This window comes from Stenella coeruleoalba (assembly GCF_951394435.1).
Source record: "Stenella coeruleoalba genome assembly, chromosome: 4".
Classification (NCBI taxonomy): domain Eukaryota; kingdom Metazoa; phylum Chordata; class Mammalia; order Artiodactyla; family Delphinidae; genus Stenella; species Stenella coeruleoalba.
The window spans coordinates 116918072-116935362 of record NC_137149.1 but is presented as its reverse complement, the minus strand read 5'-3'; the positions used below and the strand labels follow the sequence as shown (position 1 = coordinate 116935362).

General features: G+C 36.8%; 1 protein-coding gene across 1 annotated transcript; it reads right to left on the bottom strand.

The window, feature by feature from the left end:
* Positions 1 to 9335: 9335 nt before the first annotated feature.
* Positions 9336 to 17016, bottom strand: FGG (fibrinogen gamma chain; the record flags this gene model as incomplete). Its single annotated transcript, XM_079920528.1, has 9 exons — positions 9336 to 9658; positions 11023 to 11300; positions 12755 to 12939; positions 14109 to 14242; positions 14543 to 14673; positions 16211 to 16304; positions 16416 to 16599; positions 16793 to 16837; positions 16939 to 17016. The coding sequence occupies 9 exons, from the start codon at positions 17014 to 17016 to the stop codon at positions 9450 to 9452; spliced, it is 1338 nt and encodes a 445-aa protein (XP_079776654.1). The 3' UTR covers positions 9336 to 9449.
* Positions 17017 to 17291: the final 275 nt, after the last annotated feature.

The window sequence follows — 17291 nt, the reverse complement described above, 5'->3', positions numbered from 1 at the left end:
GGCTCCTTCAAGTATCTGTGTGTCTCACTCCCTTACTTCATCCAGGGCTCTGCTCAGATAGCACCTCTTCAGAAATGTTTCCTTTGACCACCCAACCTGAGTTGGTTTTCACTCATTTTACTTTATCACTACTGGACAGTATATATGGGAAAGTTATTTGTTTATTTTTTGTCTCTTCCACACTAAGTTTCCTGAAGCCGAGGCACACTGTCTAGTACAATGCCAGGCATAGGGTAAGTACCAGTAAGTATTTGTTGGAGTGATGGAAGGCTGTAACAGTGGCAGCACAGTGTGGTGGAAGGACAGTGGGCTTTGTAGAGAGTGAGATCTGCATACCAGCTGACTGATATGGACAAATAAAATTCTCTGAACCAGCTTGTTTGTCTGTAAGATGGAGATGACAATAATTATCTTGCAGTGTAGAGATGACAATATTTATCTTGAAGTGTTGTGAGGATTACATAAAATGTGACACTATGTAACATGTTCGACATACACATTACAAGCTCCAGAAATGGCTCCTAGAATGTTCCAATGTCCCTAAATAAAAAGTTCCTATGTTATCTCTCCAGTGCCACAATTCCCTAACCAGGCACCTTTGGGGCTCTCTTTGGGCCCGGCACTGCAGGAATGAGCACCAGGCTGGGCTCTTTACCTCACAAGCAAGCCTTATCATCAGCTATGGAGAAGTAGGTTTTGTTTAGACAGAAAGCCATGCAGGTGAATAGGCAACAAATAATGCAAGGAATATCATTTTTTTATTGAGGTATAGTTGATGAACAATATTATATAAGTTTCAGGTATACAACATAGTGATTCACAATTTTTAAAGATTATAGTTCATTTACACTTATTATAAAATATTGGCTATATTCCTGTGTTGTACAATATATAGGAGTATCATTGTTTAAAAGCATGTGACAATAAGGATAACTTTACAAGTGTAAAAGTGGGAAAAAATTAAGAAATTTCCAGTTTCTTAGACCAAAACCACTGTGTATTGCATTTTTCCCACAGATGACTATATCCTATTTTCCTTAGCTCTAATGAGAGGAATGTTTCATTCATTTATCCTTTGAAATTAATATAATTTCTCACAAATTATAAGTATTTAAACTCAGGGATTCACATATTTGTTATGCCATCACATCAGGCAGCACTGGAATAGATTTTATTTGTATGATGTATAATGTATGTAAAAAGAATAGAAATTCTATAGCTGTAATTAGGTTTCACTTTTAAACTGTATCTGCACACCAACACTTATACATGAGAGTAAAATACAGATCCAGTCATTTAAATATTTGCCACTGTGTAAGCATAACTTTAAAATACAAGCAAAATAGGGCTTCCCTGGTGGCGCAGTGGTTGAGAGTCCGCCTGCCGATGCAGGGGACACGGGTTCGTGCCCCGGTCCGGGAGGATCCCACATGCCGCGGAACGGCTGGGCCCGTGAGCCATGGCCGCTGAGCCTGCGCGCCCGGAGCCTGAGCTCCGCAACGGGAGAGGCCACAACAGTGAGAGGCCCACATACCGCAAAAAAAAAAAACAAACCAAAAACAATAAAATACATGCAAAACAAAATAAAATAAAACAATCCTCAGCTTTCTTTTGAATGGGGTATCTGTCCTTCTGGGGAGCTACATCCCAGGAAAGTAAAAGAACATCCCTTTCTTTACCAATTTATTTTAAATGTACTGAATTCTGAGGACAGTTCACTTATTCATTCGTTTGACTATAACAAACATTTATTGTATGTCTACTATTTGTCAGTCTTGCATGCCGTGTTCTTGAGATACAAAGGCAAATAATGTATAGACTTGTACATTCAAGTTGCTTACAATTGGGGAGCAAATAAATACATGTGCAGCTAAGAAGTTGAACCATATAAAATTGCCATTTCTGTAGATCAAAATGATGGATGTCTGCAATTTCATATGGTTTAATCTGATATAAAACAATGAACAAAATTCCATGAGGTAAGTTCAAAGTACTTTTAGAGCACAGAGTAGAGGCTGAAATATTGTTTCTGCATTGTTTTCTGTCACATTTTGTGTAAAATGTTCCTTAAATTATCAGATTTAATTCAAGCCTAACAATGAAAGATGCTTTTGAAAAAATACTAATTGTAAGTCTTTTAGCATAAAAATCTGTATGAATCTATAAATTTATTATTCTCCTAATAACAAGAAGATAATGGTACCTTGACAGGAAATATTTTGTTAAAATAATATTAAGTGTACAACTGGAAAGTACCAGAATTAATTTCTAAATTTTGAAATGCCTGAATTATAAATATATAGGAGGTTCTGGCACGTATACTACTCTTTCAGGGCCTCTGCCTCAAGTTTGGACAGCAGTGACAGATCTATAAAGGATTTACTGGAAAACACTGGCAAGGCTCCTTAGCTTTGTGTATATTATTTTCTCTCCTTGTCTCCTGCATTTCAAGAGTATTACAGAAATTTGTTTTTAACCAATCTGCTTACTGTGAAAGGTGAATGGGATAGTATGATGATTGATCTGAGAGGAACTAATGGGACTTTTACTTTCAGAACTCATCAGTACTCTGACTGCAGATGGTTTTCCTGGAAGTTATAGCTGTAGAAAGAAGTTGGGAATTTCCTTAAATACACAGAAATAATTCTGAACTACACTTATGAAAATGAGGAAGGAGTAAAAGAGTTTTTCTTGATGGTTCCTGATTCTATCACACTGCATTTCTCTTTAATCTCTTTATTCAGGAAAGAAATCTACTTTATTTCTTGTAATTAAACTGTTCCAGGACGAGTAGCCTTTTAATTGAATAATTTTTTAACATTTTTGGAATTAAATTCTGTAATGTTCCAACAATAGAATGATCATCCTCTATTTTGTTTTTATGCATGATTTTCATGGTCTTTTACTTAAGCATTTTTTTTTTTTTTTTTGCGGTACGCGGGCCTCTCACTGTTGTGGCCTCTCCCGTTGCGGAGCACAGGCTCCGGACGCGCAGGCTCAGCGGCCATGGCTCACGGGCCCAGCAGCTCCGCAGCATGTGGGATCTTTCCGGACCTGGGCACGAACCCGTGTCCCCTGCATCGACAGGCAGACTCTCAACCACTGCGCCACCAGGGAAGCCCCTACTTAAGCACTTTTAATCAAGTTTCCACTAAGTCTTTATGTGTGTGTGTGATGTATGTATGTATGTGTGATGAGTGTGTATGAGAGAAAGAGAGGTGAAGGTGACGTCCCTGAGTTTTTGCCACCGCTTTACTTCCTTTGTTTTTTAACTGCATTATCAATTAAATAATTCATTTTTCAAGATAGATCAATTTTACTTATGTGCTTTACTAAATTTTACTGGAATTATCAAATTCTTTGTTGAATGGGTATTAAAGTATAAATCCTTTTTTGAAATGTAAAACCATTATGCAGATGAATAATCAAGTGATGTATTAATATCAACAACATGAATCCATTCCACCATCATACAGCTTAAATCCATTTAATTTGGCACACTGCCGATTTCATTGTGGTTCTTCTATTAAAGGTTAGCAAACATGATCTATCAGTTGGTATTTATTTAAATAGGGATGCATTGAGATCTGGGGAAATAGTATCTGTGAGGTATTTAGACTTTCCACAGCAAGGAATTATATGAAAATTATGGGGTAATTTAATTATCAAGATCCATTTAATTCTCTGTGATTCTTCTTGAAACCTATTTTTAACAGACCATTCTATAGTAAAACCAAGGCAATTTAAAGAAGGCATTTTGGTAAAATTTTGCTTAGATAAAATTCAACAAAAAGTTATTGAGCATAACAGAGCAGAAACCCAAAGTGAGGGACATTTTACACATACTTGACCAGTCCACCAGAATATACTCTAAACAGTCAAGTTCATGAACAACAGGGAAAGACTAAGAAATTTTTACCAAAGCTGACTAAGGAAATATGACAACTAAATGTAATGTATCCTGGATGGGATCCTGGAACAGAAAAAGGACATTAGTGTAAAAACTGATGAAATCTGTATAAAGCATGGAAGTTAGAAAAGAGTGACTACTGGGGTTGGTTTCTTAAGTTTTGACAAATGAGCCATGGTAATGTCAGATGTTAACATTAGAGAAACTGGGTGACAGGGGTAGGGAACTCTCTGTATCTTCTTTTCTGCAAATTAAAATGTATTCTGAAATTTAAAATTTATTAAAATATAAAAGCCAAAAAATTAAAGTTTTAAAATGATGTTTCCAAACTTAACTGACATTAGATTCAAATCTCATGCAGCAATACCAATCTTAACAGCAAAAAACAATTCAGTTTTGTTTTTGTCTCTGGAGAAATTTCACATGTAATCTCATTTGACCCTTCCCACAGCTTTGTGATATAAAAAGAGCGATTTAGGAAGGAAAACATTTCCAGTCCAAGGTCTCTTAAATGTTAGATGATTTTTTTTCTAAAAGTCACACTTTACCTATTTGTCCCTGAGGCCACTTTCATCACAGAATGGAATCTGCCCTACTCTGTTTATTTAGGGAGAGTCAACATTCAGATTTATTTAGGAAGGATTCCCATCTACCTCAGGTTACTTCATGCTTTTAAGTTAACAGCAGAAGCAAACCTGGGTGAAGATCTGGGAAATGGGAGAGAGGGTCAAGAATACTGGATTTGGGATTTGGAAAAGACAGTTTTGAGCCAGTTGAAGATCTGATTAACTGTCATGACCTGAATTTATCCATTTGGACTTTCAAATATTTCCCAATGAAACTGAGATGAACAAGAGCTTGAAATTTCACCAGCTAGCCTTCCCAAAAGGCTTTCAAACCTGCAACAAAGGTGTGTTCTACAAGTCAGTGGTCAAACCTATTATCGATGCTCATAACGGGCCATGGCTACAAGGCCATTTGGGCCAAAGCTCATGTTTACAAGGCCAATCACTATCTACCTTTAGTTCATTTTCCTTCTTAAAGGAAAAAAATATATTAATACTCTTATTGGATGCAGATCATTATTGGAGAGTGGTTATGATTTATGTACATTTTATGGAGCCAATTAATTCTCTGATAATTCCTATGTCCCAAAGTAATTTTTGAACTGTCTCTCAAGAATCAGTATCATCAAAATTATGTTCTTTGACCATAATGAAATGAACTTAGATGTTAATTAAAAATACAATTTTAAAAAGCACAAGCTTTGGAACCAAATTATATTCACTTTTTAAGTCTTCAGTTCAAAAGGAGATCACAGGAAGTTACAAAATACTCAGATTGTGGGTAGATCTTAATGGTGCTGAATGGAAAAAGTAATAAATACAATGAAGACCTTAGTAGTGTTTCTCAAAGTGTTTGTTCTAAACGACCAGTTTTATTAAATTTCTAATCAGTCACAGACCTATTAGCTTATAAAATGCAATAAAAATAATTTCTAGTAAAATAAAATGTAAAAAAGAAAAAATATAGGCCAATTTTTTTATTATTAGATTCCAAAGACATATAATTACATTTGAATAAATACAATCATCACATACACAATATAGGAAAAATGTTTCTACCTGTTAATTCTCAATTTTTTTACTTATAATGCTGACTAACAAAAAATTTGTGGATCAGCATTCTGAGAAATACTGATGTATAGCACGATGCCATTTATATAATTTAAAAATACATAGCACAAACAACCCATGATTTATAAGAATATGTACAAATAAACATGCATCAAATCTATTACAATGGTTGATTATTAAGGGATTAAAGGGAATAATCAGAGTGGCCCAGCACATATGGATGTGAATGGTGTGCCAGAAGTATGACTAATTTAACTTCTGTCTCTGGGGGACACACACTCACACACACACACACACACACACACACACACACACACGGGAAAGGTATATGAAACAGTTTTTCCCACAATCTTGGTCTCTTTATCATCAACTTGGTATTTTCCATCTACTTTAACCCATCTTACTATCTTTAACTCTTTTTTTCCCCATTCTTTTTGAGCTACATCAAACTGATGAGAAATCTTCAGTAGATTAATTTTCCCCAGGGTTAAATGTGTATTTTGTTTTTCACTCCAATCACCTGAATTTATATCTACAAAGATACCTACTATGTATAACTTGGCTTAGTTTATACTCTTCAGAGTTAAGAACTTTAGACCTTGTAAGTTCTCAAATATGCTGTCTATACTTACATGTTTTCACTTCCCACTCACTTTCAGCCTACCCACAAATCTGAAACATGATCTTTAAAACCAAACTACTAAACATAACAAAGAATTGAAAAAAAGCTATAGCACTTCAGAGGTATATTTAAAAATCTTGATGTTGTCCAATAAATGACTGTTCCTGTCTGCTGATTAAAGAACTCTGCCCTGTAGTTCATGACCTGAAGTCATAGTATAGGTGCATCTGTACCAGTACCCTTATTTTTGGAAACTTCCTTCTGTGGGTTTTTCAAAGTGTGTGACCATGCACATCTGTTTTGTACTTAGCCGTCCTATTTTGCAGTGACCTGAGTTTTGCGTGCCCAGGAAGTGAAGGGAAGGGTTGGGTATTAGTTATCTGTGATTTGAGCTGTGCCGCAAAGTAATCTGTCGCTAGGAGGCTCCAAACTCTTTGTTTCACTTAAAAGTAAATTTTTAAAAGTTGATTTGTCAAGATAATCCTTTCATTTCTATTTTATTTGTGGAGACATGATCCAATTGAGTGTGGAAGTACATATCTTGCTTCATTTCTTAAGCTACAACCCTTCAATGTTCACCATTGAATATTAATAACTAAAGAAGTAAAAATTTGAAATTCACCTTTTTATCTCTACCTAATTGGGTTTTAAATTAACTACAAAACTAACAACGTACTCATTATAACAAATCAAACAATGCAGAGGTATAGAAGGAGAAAGTTAGAAGCCCCTTCCCACTAATCAATCCTGAATTACCCAGCATGCAGACCATATATGTACTCTGGACACTCAAAAACAGGGGCCTCCAAAATGTTTATGAAAGAATGTCATAATGATATTTCAGAAGAAGCATTGGAAAAGTGATCATGGGAAAAATAAGAAACTTTTGGACTTGTTTATATTTATTTTGTTTAGTATTTTTATTAAATTTTATAAATCGATTGGGGAAAACAAATACATACAAATAATGCATGCATGTTAAGATTACATTTTGTTCAAAAGTATATGCATATATACTTTTACATACTTATTGTAGAATTGTTTTTCATCTTAAAATTTCACATATTATTTAGTAAATGTCTCTATGCTCATACAGAGATACTATACTTATTATGTAATCATTGCATTCTCTTCCATTGTACTAATAAACCACCTTGCTTGTGCATTTTTCCACTGTTAAATATTTTCTAAATTTCCCACTGTAATTAAATATTTATTTAATATTTAAATATTATCTATATTTCTATAAAGAGCTATTTTCTTTTTCAAAAATAATTTTCTTGGGATAAATCACTAGAGTGATATTATTGCATTTAAACTTATGAATATTTACATAACTCGTCCTGTCTATGACCAAATTGCTCACCCAAAGGATTTTATAGATTCTCAAAGGGTAGACTATATGCATTCTGAATTTAGAAGTGGTTTGGAGCATGATGAGGTGGGAACAGGTAAGGCTGGAAGCAAGATGGAAAACAGGAAGGAGGCATTTGCCATTATCCTGGCAAGAGATATATATCCCAACTAGAACGGTGGCAGTTGGCATAGAGAAAGAAATGAATATAATAAATATTTAGGAGGTGGATTTGACAGGCTTGAGGATATGGGGAGGGAGGAATAAGGAAGACTTATTGCTGGTTTTTTGGAACTTGAGAACTGAACGGAATAGAACAGTACTGGGAGAAAGGAGGATGCTACTATGTGCTATATACCCAGCACAGGGGCTAGTACAATGAAGGAAGTCAATAAATGTTAGTTGAATGGATGCCTCATGCATACATGAATGAATGAGTGCTACAGACAATGAATCAATGTTCCTATTTTCCCAAAGCCTCACAAGTATTTGGCTGTATACCTAGACGTTTACTTAACTGGTTTTTATCTCCTCAATAGGATGCTTTTAAAATCAGGACTTATGAGAACAAGGAAGCGAAAGAATTAGGAAAGAAATTGTGAAAAGGAAGAGAATCCAAAGCCAATGCTCAGGACTTCAGAACAACCAGACCTCCCCCCATGACCCCATAAAATAAGTCAATTACTTTTCATGTTCAGCCTTATGCCAACTAATGTAAATGCAGCTATTCCTTACAGAAAGTTAGCGATTCCTGATCTCTGGCTACTGCAATAATGGCTTCATTCTGCTCAACTTATTCAGCAGTGAGGGGCTGAGCAGACTGTTCCCTGGATCTCTCTGTTCTGAGTTATAATCCTCTCCAAGTGCCCACATATGGCCACAGGAGCCCGGAGCTAAAAGGATTTACTGGGAGAATCCCCAAACAGCCTTATGTCTCCAGCTGCACTGGGGTACTATGAACCTGAGTTATGTGATTGTGACATGTGTTTATGTTTTTATATCAAATTTTGTCATTTTGGGTTACTGTATTTTTCTGTATTTGTCTTATAACCCCTAGAAGGCAAAAGCCATGATTTCTATTTCCTTCATAACTTCCCAAGAGTCAGGTACAATGTTTAGCATAAAGTGAACACTGAGCAACTACTGATGATTGTCCAACTGTAAATATTAAATTGAAGGAAAGTGATGGCTTTTAATGGTCAATAAAATGTACCATGTATCTAGTCTTAGGAAACAAAATGTTTATTGAAATGGTGTATAGATAAATTACAACCAGCATAAAACTGTTAGTGGAGTTTTCAGCATGGGTTCTTATACTCTTAAAATGAAGTGAGGCTTTGCAAGTCCATTGTCCCATAGGAAAAACAGTATATTTTTCTTTTTAGATAGAGTCATTTCATAAGTAAATCACTTTTGAAATGGTCTTTTATACGTCTCCAGCCTATGACCAAAACAAAAAATATATTAAAAAGATATAATTATCTCCATTTAAAAAGAATAATTAAATATGAATGATTTAGGGGTAATAAATATGGAAAAAATACTTAGTCATTTGAAATGCTAGAGTTTGCTCCTATTATATTAGCATATACTAAACTATGTAAGAAATAATTTTAAAAATCACCAACACACAATGACGTGTGATCATTAAAATGCAAACTATCACAATGATTTTATTACATCTTCAGGAAATAAGCTAAAATATTATTATCTCATTAAATAAACAAATTTTAAATAATTCTGCATTCAGTCATTTGGGAATACAGTCCAAAGTGAGTTTTAATTGTCATTCAAGTCTAACTATTCTTAATAAAAGACTTAAAATTAATAAATACAGTAAGAGAAAATGGGAAGAAAATTTCATAAAAGTTTCTGAAACTTTGTGGGTTAATAGAAATGAACATCTAATCCTCAGGGTAAAATGACTTAGTCATATTCTATTTCAACATGATGTTCTGGTCCGACCTGTTTGGCTCCCCCAAGGTGGTGTTGCTGTCCTTCTCCAATGGTGATTCTGTTATATGGGATTAATTTCATGGTGGTTTTCTTCATTGAATACCACCGGGATTTCCAAGTGGCCCAAATAATGCCATTATCATAACCATTAGTAGTAGATGTTTTTGAGTAAGTGCCACCTAAAACAAATTGTAGATGCACATATCACTGCTCTTGAATCTCTTCCCCTCAGAAAGTCTATAAAGAACTGTCTATTATGAAGTCCATTGCCATTTACATCAGATTTTATAGTGTTATCTACTTGCTGAAAATATCCTTAAAGACTCCTAAAATCTCCATTTACAATTGACATAAACTTATTATTAAACAAACTCTTACAGCTGTGCTGTGCTTTCTGGTCACATCCATACTTTAAATGTATTCACTGCTAACAGGCTTAGAGCCCCAAATTTCCCCAATTGGTCTCTCTCCCTAAGTTTAGCCATCCTGGATTCAGCTATGATGGACCACCTTTCTGAAAACAGGTCATAATTCCTCATCAGATGATCTCAGGTCATCTGAAAAACACAATTTTACTGGAAAATACGAGGAGCTCAGTTCTGGAATGTTGTTTTACATCTCCATTATAAAGTGGAGGCCAGGCTGAAGTGCTTTCACCTCGTTCCTGGACACTAGATCTCCTGTGATTTTGTAAGGGATTGTCAGAGTCTAGTACTGGAGGGTACCACAAGCTATCAACACGGCTACTCTGGACCATATGGGTCAGGCACCTTCCCTGAGAGCTTCTTCTAATTACATGGTTTGTTGGTGCAAAGCTAAGTTAGGTTTCAAAAGAAAACATTGTGAAAACCAAAAGGTAAGTTTAAGTAGTTTTTAAGAGGATTCCAAGTCACCTCTTGGCTAGGACAGTGCCCTAAGGAGGGAAGATTGCTCATTTTAATGGATGAGGATTTCTCCATGCATACCTGTTGGGTAGTTACAATAGTTTGTCAGTAAGTAAAACCAGTGCTCAGAACTACTCCAGTCTTAGAGCAAACTATAGCTTGCCCTCCCCTTGTCCTAAAATAAGTGTCTACACTCCTCAGGCTGGACTCTTCTCCTCTTAAGCTTTCATAGACATCTGCCCTCACCAATACATCCCTGCTCTTTGCTTAATTCCTCCAGACACCTACTCACTGCTTACTGGATCTATCTGACACATAGCTCATGGGAAGCTGAACCAAGCTACTGTGTTAACAAGCATAAACATGGTAATGTTAGTCCATCCAGATCATATATATGGTAAGCCTAGAGGAGACACCATAAGCCAAAGTATCAACTCTGATGGAGGCACGATGAATACCACTGCATAGTTTGCAGCAGTTGGATTTCTTGTTGAAGGACCAATTTCAGGTATAAGCTAGCAGTATTCAATTCTGGTTTAAAATAAAGAACTATATAATAAGCTCTCAATATCTTTATTCATTTCCTTATATTTATTTATTACCTTTTATAAAAATATAGACTATGCACAAATTCATGCATCTAAGGAAGAAAGGCATACCTTGGTAATAAATTCCATTGAGGTGGCCAGCATGACATTTGTTCATCCACCAACCAGATCCATCCTGTTCAGCGCAGTTGCCTTCAAACTTATCGTTGTCATTGTCCCAGGTACTGAACTGCATGCCATTGTGGGATGTGAAAAACTTGTCACTAGTATCCTCGCCAAAATCGTAGCCATCAAACGCATCTCCAGCATCTCCACCAATAAAGTAGGCATATGTCATGCGGTATTTGTCATTTTCACCTGTCACCCTGAACGTAGCATAGTCTGCAGTACTACAAAGAAGGGAATAGAGACCTTAGACCCTGAGCCTCAGAAGGCATCTCAGAAGTTCTCTCTTTCATAGGACAATTGTTTGGAATTTTTAACTTTGCTTCTTAATCTGAAATGTGCTCATTGAATAAAATTTTCTGCAAATCTGGCAAGGGAAAATGGGTGTGGGAACCCACACCACTCAGGATGGGTCTAGAAGACTTCAAGGAAGGCTTCTAGTCCCAGGAAGACTAAACATTTCAGCCATCTGAATGCTTTTTGCCTATAAGATCCTAATATCCAATCCAGATATGTGGATGAACCTGACTAATTTCATATTTTCCACTTTTATCTCAGTATGTAGCATGTACACACAGTTCTCATAAACCACATTCATTATCTGACAGTGAGTGACAAACAATGTGGCAAACTTGAAGGAGCTACAGTTCCATTAGCCACTCATACCATCTAAAGTGTGAAGTCCTAAAGGGGTTTTCCTTTCTCAAGGCAGTGTGGCAGTGACAAGAAGGAGGGTTTCCTCAAGCATCACAAAAAAGAAGTTCCCTGTATGGCCCACAAAACATGAGCTATAGGATCAGAGAGAGATTCTCCCCTGGAAAAAAAGTTGTGAATGAGGGCCAGAATTCTATGGAGTTCAGGGAAGAATGGGCTTTGGTGCATGAACAGAGATTTCCAGAAAACATTTAGCTTCCCTGATCTCTAGGACTTGGGATATAGGAGATGTTCTCATAGGAGGTCTACTGACTATGGTATTATACTTTCTGGTTAAAAACTTTAAAAAGTAAAAATACGTATTTGGGCACAGACTATATTTCATCATGCCATAGACGTAACAAGAGGGTTGGATATTGTTTTTAATTTTAATTAGGCATACAACACTCAAAGTGCCCAGGCGGCTCTAGCTCACCAAAGAATCCAGCTGGTTTCATTTTAAAGTAGCTCTGGATTTGACTGACTGAATGATCATTAAAGCGCTGGGAAATCTGAAGAAGCTAGATTCACTCTTCAACAAGGATAATCACTAAGAGGATGGGTTGTAGAGTTAACCTATCTAAGTTTAAATCCATCCTTTACCCTATACCAACGATGCGACCGTGGAAATGTTAATCTGTAAAATGGGATTAATAGTAGTTCCTGCCTCTTGAAACAGTTATTTGGATTAGATTAAATTATAATTTCATGTTCAATTTATGGCACATATTAAATGCTCAGGAAATACTAGCTATTCTTTTGTATGGTTCCAGGGTAAGTGGATTGTACCAGAACACTTAGATCCTGCCTAAATAGGACCTAGCAACTTGGACTGCCCAAGAATCAAACTGACTTCTGGGGAACATAGTTGGATGTGCTCTTCTCATCTGTCAGACTGTCTTCCCCACTGTTCTGTTGAGAGCTGGAAAGTGCATACTCCAGAATGTCTCTACGGCAAAAAGTTAAAAGTCTTTTCTAATAGTACCTGGTTCTGCCATTCCAATCCTCCAACTGCACTCTTAATACATATGGGATGGTAGACTGTGTGCTTATCAAATGAATCTTCTCATTTCCCAGCCAAAATTCTGTGTTTCCAGTAGGAGACAGATGTCCAAACCCTTCTTTATATTGAATCCAGTTTTTCTTGAAATCCACACTGCCATCAAGCCTCTAATTACACAATTGTATGGGCAAAAGGAGAGAGTGGATTATCAGTGCACACACAAAAAAATTATAAACATTTTGTCCAAAATATGGAGGGTCTGATTTCATCGTTTACTAAGTGACCCTGGGCTAGCTGCTTGTTTTCTCACCTATCAAGTAGGAATAATGACGCTTACTTCTTAGGGTTGTTGCAGGGATTACACCAGAGAATGTAAAAGTACTTAAAAGAGCGACTGGCACATGATAAATTATAAACTAGTAGTTTTAAAACTACTAGTAGTAGTTTTAACTACTATAACTACTAGTAGTTACAGAACTAGTAGTTTGTGCTTTTTTTGGCCGTACGCGGGCCGCTCACTGTTGTGGCCTCTCCCATTGCGCAGGCTCCGGACGCACAGGTTCAGCGGCCATGGCTCACGGGCCCAGCCCCTCCGCGGACCGGGACACGACCCCGTGTCCCCTGCATCGGCAGGCGGACTCTCAACCACTGCGCCACCAGGGAAGCCCAAAACTAGTAGTTTTAAAAAGACTTCTAGAAGACTCCAGAACACCAGCTTGATATTGCTGATTCTTGTACTGATGGCAGAAAGATCAACTTATTGCTCAATCTGTGTCTACCAGCCAGAGCTCCCATCACTCGCTGGCTCTGAGTGCCCCCTGCAGGATTAGTTGTAACAGTGGTCAAAGGTAAACAATGCAAGAGGATTTGCAGTGGGTGCCTGGAGCTGGCAAAGGCAATAGAGGGTCCTGATCTTGGAACAGCCTCAGTGTATCCTCTGGGTGACATCATCTTCTTGTGATGGGCAGCCCTAGGTCTTGATGTACCTGTCAAGAGAGATCTCTTCAAGTTCTTTGTCACTATGATATTGTGATTATGTGCCATCATGAATCTACAACAGCAGGGCCAGCATAGTAGAGAGTCACAGCACAGACTGAAACCAGACTATATCCTTACTCTGTTACTTATTAGTTATGTGACTTTGGGCAAGTTATTGATACTCAGCCTCTTGTGCCTGTTTCCTCCTCTGTAAATAGCGATAAGAAGGCAAAAACTACCGCAAAGGGAAGTTGTGAATGTTAATTGAGTTAATGTTCACAAGGTGCTTGGAAACGTATCGGGCATATAGCAGAACAATTAGGTGTCTATTAAATACATTTGTTGTGGGAAAAAATACCTTCTGAAACACAGTCCATCCATTTCCAGACCCATCAATTTCACAGTATACTAAGAACTGCTGCTTAGCTTTCAGAGGTTTGATAAAGTAAAGCCCACTCTCTCTGGCCCCCTTATTGGCAATGTCTTGACAATCTGAAAAAGAAGAAATGTTTGTGGTGGTTTGAAATCCAGGTAAGACTGTGCCAGCCTTGAAAATGACATTTTTAACTTGTCGTAAACGATTCACTTCCTGAGAAGTATTTTCTTACTTCTCACGTGATTATTCCTTTAAAGTATTTTTTTTTTAGCTACTCAAGAAAAGTCTAAGCAGACTGTTTAGATTTAATAGCTAGACATTTTCCAATGTATTTGTATACATTCCAATACATACAATCTCCTTTACTTTTTATATTTGCTTTGATGAACTTAATCCAATATAAAACTTTCACTTACCTTTCCCAGTTGTATCATGTATTTTCACTGTATCTTGACAAGGTTCCTGACAGTTTGCTTCCAGTTGGACCACTTTCTGTTTCAGGTTGATGATTTTTTGATTATTTGAATTATATATTTCCTGCAAAAATCTATAAGCAAAATAATAAGATAACCGAGTATTCCTTTTAGAGGAATAATTTTGTATATTCTTTTAAAAATACCACCTTATTTTCTCAAGAATTATTTCCTGATAAATTACTCCATTCTTGGAAAAAGTGTAAAATGACGTTAATAAATAAATTGAGGTGAATTAAAATTCTAAGCTTTTTGGAAAAGAATATAACAGGGTCCTTGCCAATAAAGAGTATCATTGTTAAGTGGCCTTTCTGAATTTATCTTTTGCATAAAGGGCAGCAGATAATGAGGTACACAAGTGATGACCTTGATTAATAGGAAGACCCTCTGGTGATTATTCTTGGGATAATATTCTTAGGGAAAGAAAGGCCCTGTTCTGAAATTCACATGTGCTGAAGCATTATTCCTTTTCACTTGTGGATTTACTGAGGATCTGTTTATGGACTTCAATCTTATAACTTACATAGGAAAAGTATCTGGGGCACTACCTTACCTAAAATAAAATAACGGACATTTTCCCTTTCTTCTTAGTGTTTCTATTTACACAGCTTCAGCAAAAGCCTGGAGGAAGTGAAAACTCCTGCTTTTGTTGTTTCTCACAGGGATGCTTGTACATATTCAGAAATGATAGAAAACTACCTACAGTACATAGATTGTCATCTCTTTCTTTGAGGTTCAGGATAGACAAACTATTTGACCACGTTTTTCTCTACTGCGCCTTAGAAAATTTCTACACTGTAGTCTCCTTCAACTTCAATGATGGGCAATAATAATGCAAATCATAATGCTAATAATATCACAATAATAATAATAGCCCTCTGATATCAAAAAGAGGATAAATCCCTCCTGGGCCACTTTTCCTCAGCCATCATTTATCTCAATTTCTTATACTACTTTGAGAAAAATTTAGGAAAAAAATTGAGGAAGAAACTAAAACTGTATCTGAGACCCTATGTTCAGAAAGTCTACGAGTCCCTGGGAAGTTGTTAACAGAGACATCTTACTTTCAAGAGAAGGGAGGAGAATACGTAATTGCAGGTTCCATGATCAACAGGTAGCTTTACAATGTTTGTTACACTTATCTCTTAAAACACATTTTTTTCTGCTCTGCCTTCAGTATAATTTACTTTTGCAGCCAAGATCCTTCCTATGTCTCTGCTTACAAATTCCTCACCACACATTTGTTGACATTCTTATAAAGAGAATTTTATTTTCAACACCCATATTCCCATCAGTTTGAATTTATGTTGTAAGACAAATGGGGGTGAGGGGAAACATTTTGGTAAATACGGTCATAAAGCATTTGAAGACACCTAAAACATCTTTCTCCCACATGATTTTTTTTTCTACATCATTATTAAAAAGCAATTACAATCCAATACAACTCATATTGCCTAAATACTTCTATCTCCACTGTGTTCAAGATGGTCAGGCATCATGTCAATTAGATACAAGTAGAAAAAAATAAAAAGATTTCTTCTACTGAAGCTTGGAATATTGAGTAAACACTAGCTCAGTCTTGGAGAGCAAATTGAAACAAAAAATGCTTACCGAACTGTTGATTCATGTGTTGAAATCAATGTTTCGTATTTCATAATTTCTTCCAACATTTTCTTGGAAATCTTGGTAGCACTCTCTATCCCATCTGTAACATGGGATCAGAGACATAAAAATACGTGAACAAACAGAACCACTGAAATAACAGCAAAAGAACTTCACAGATGAAGTTCTCAGTCAGTGGTGGTTAGATTCTCACTTGGCTTTGCTGGTCCATCAGAGTGGTAGCTGATCTGGATTGCTTTGACCAACTCTTTGGCTTCTGATGTCTTGTTCTCAACCTGACGTAAGATGCCTTCCAAATTCTGTAGATCCTTGTCTACACTGGTTTGGTAAGTAGACAGGAAATCTGCAATTCCACAGGTAGTTGGGCAATAACTACCCTGAAAATACAATAATAGAGTGCTTTAAAATCCTGATAAAAAGCTACATAAGATCTACTAATCAAAATAGGTAAAACCTAGACTCCATTAAAAAAAAAAGTCTAAACTGCCAAATGATATTTGCGAGAGAATTTCTTTTATTTCTCTGCCCACGTCCAGTGCAAACACAGCGAGAAACATAAAAACTACTTACAAATCTTTCATCTAAGATGCAGCAGTTGTCTCGGGTAGCAATATACTAGAGGAGAAAAATACAGACATTTCACTAGTTTATCGTATATTTTCTTATTTTTAAGCTTTCCATTTAAAACAAATACGTTTTGTAAACAGCACACTTACTGCCAGGCATGTTGAAGAGAGCAATGAAAGAGTATAGAAGCAGAGGATTAAACTCCGGGGGTGTGAGGACCAACTCATGGTGTCGGGGGTGCCCGGTGGTCCAAGCCTGAAGGGTCAGAACTGTGACATTTCGGCTCCAATTGTCCCTATATTTAAGTTCCGAGGATGGCAGGACCGCCAGTGGCTGGAGGTGATCACGGGGCTTTCTTACCAGGGGGGCGGGATGTCTTTCCAGTCTCTTTGCCCTCATCCTGGCCCCGGACTAATGTTTAGTCAGGTTCCCAGGTTTTGCACACAGGTCTAAGCTCCTCCTTTCTGGCCCAGCTCAACCCTCCTGCGAAGCCAACTCTTCT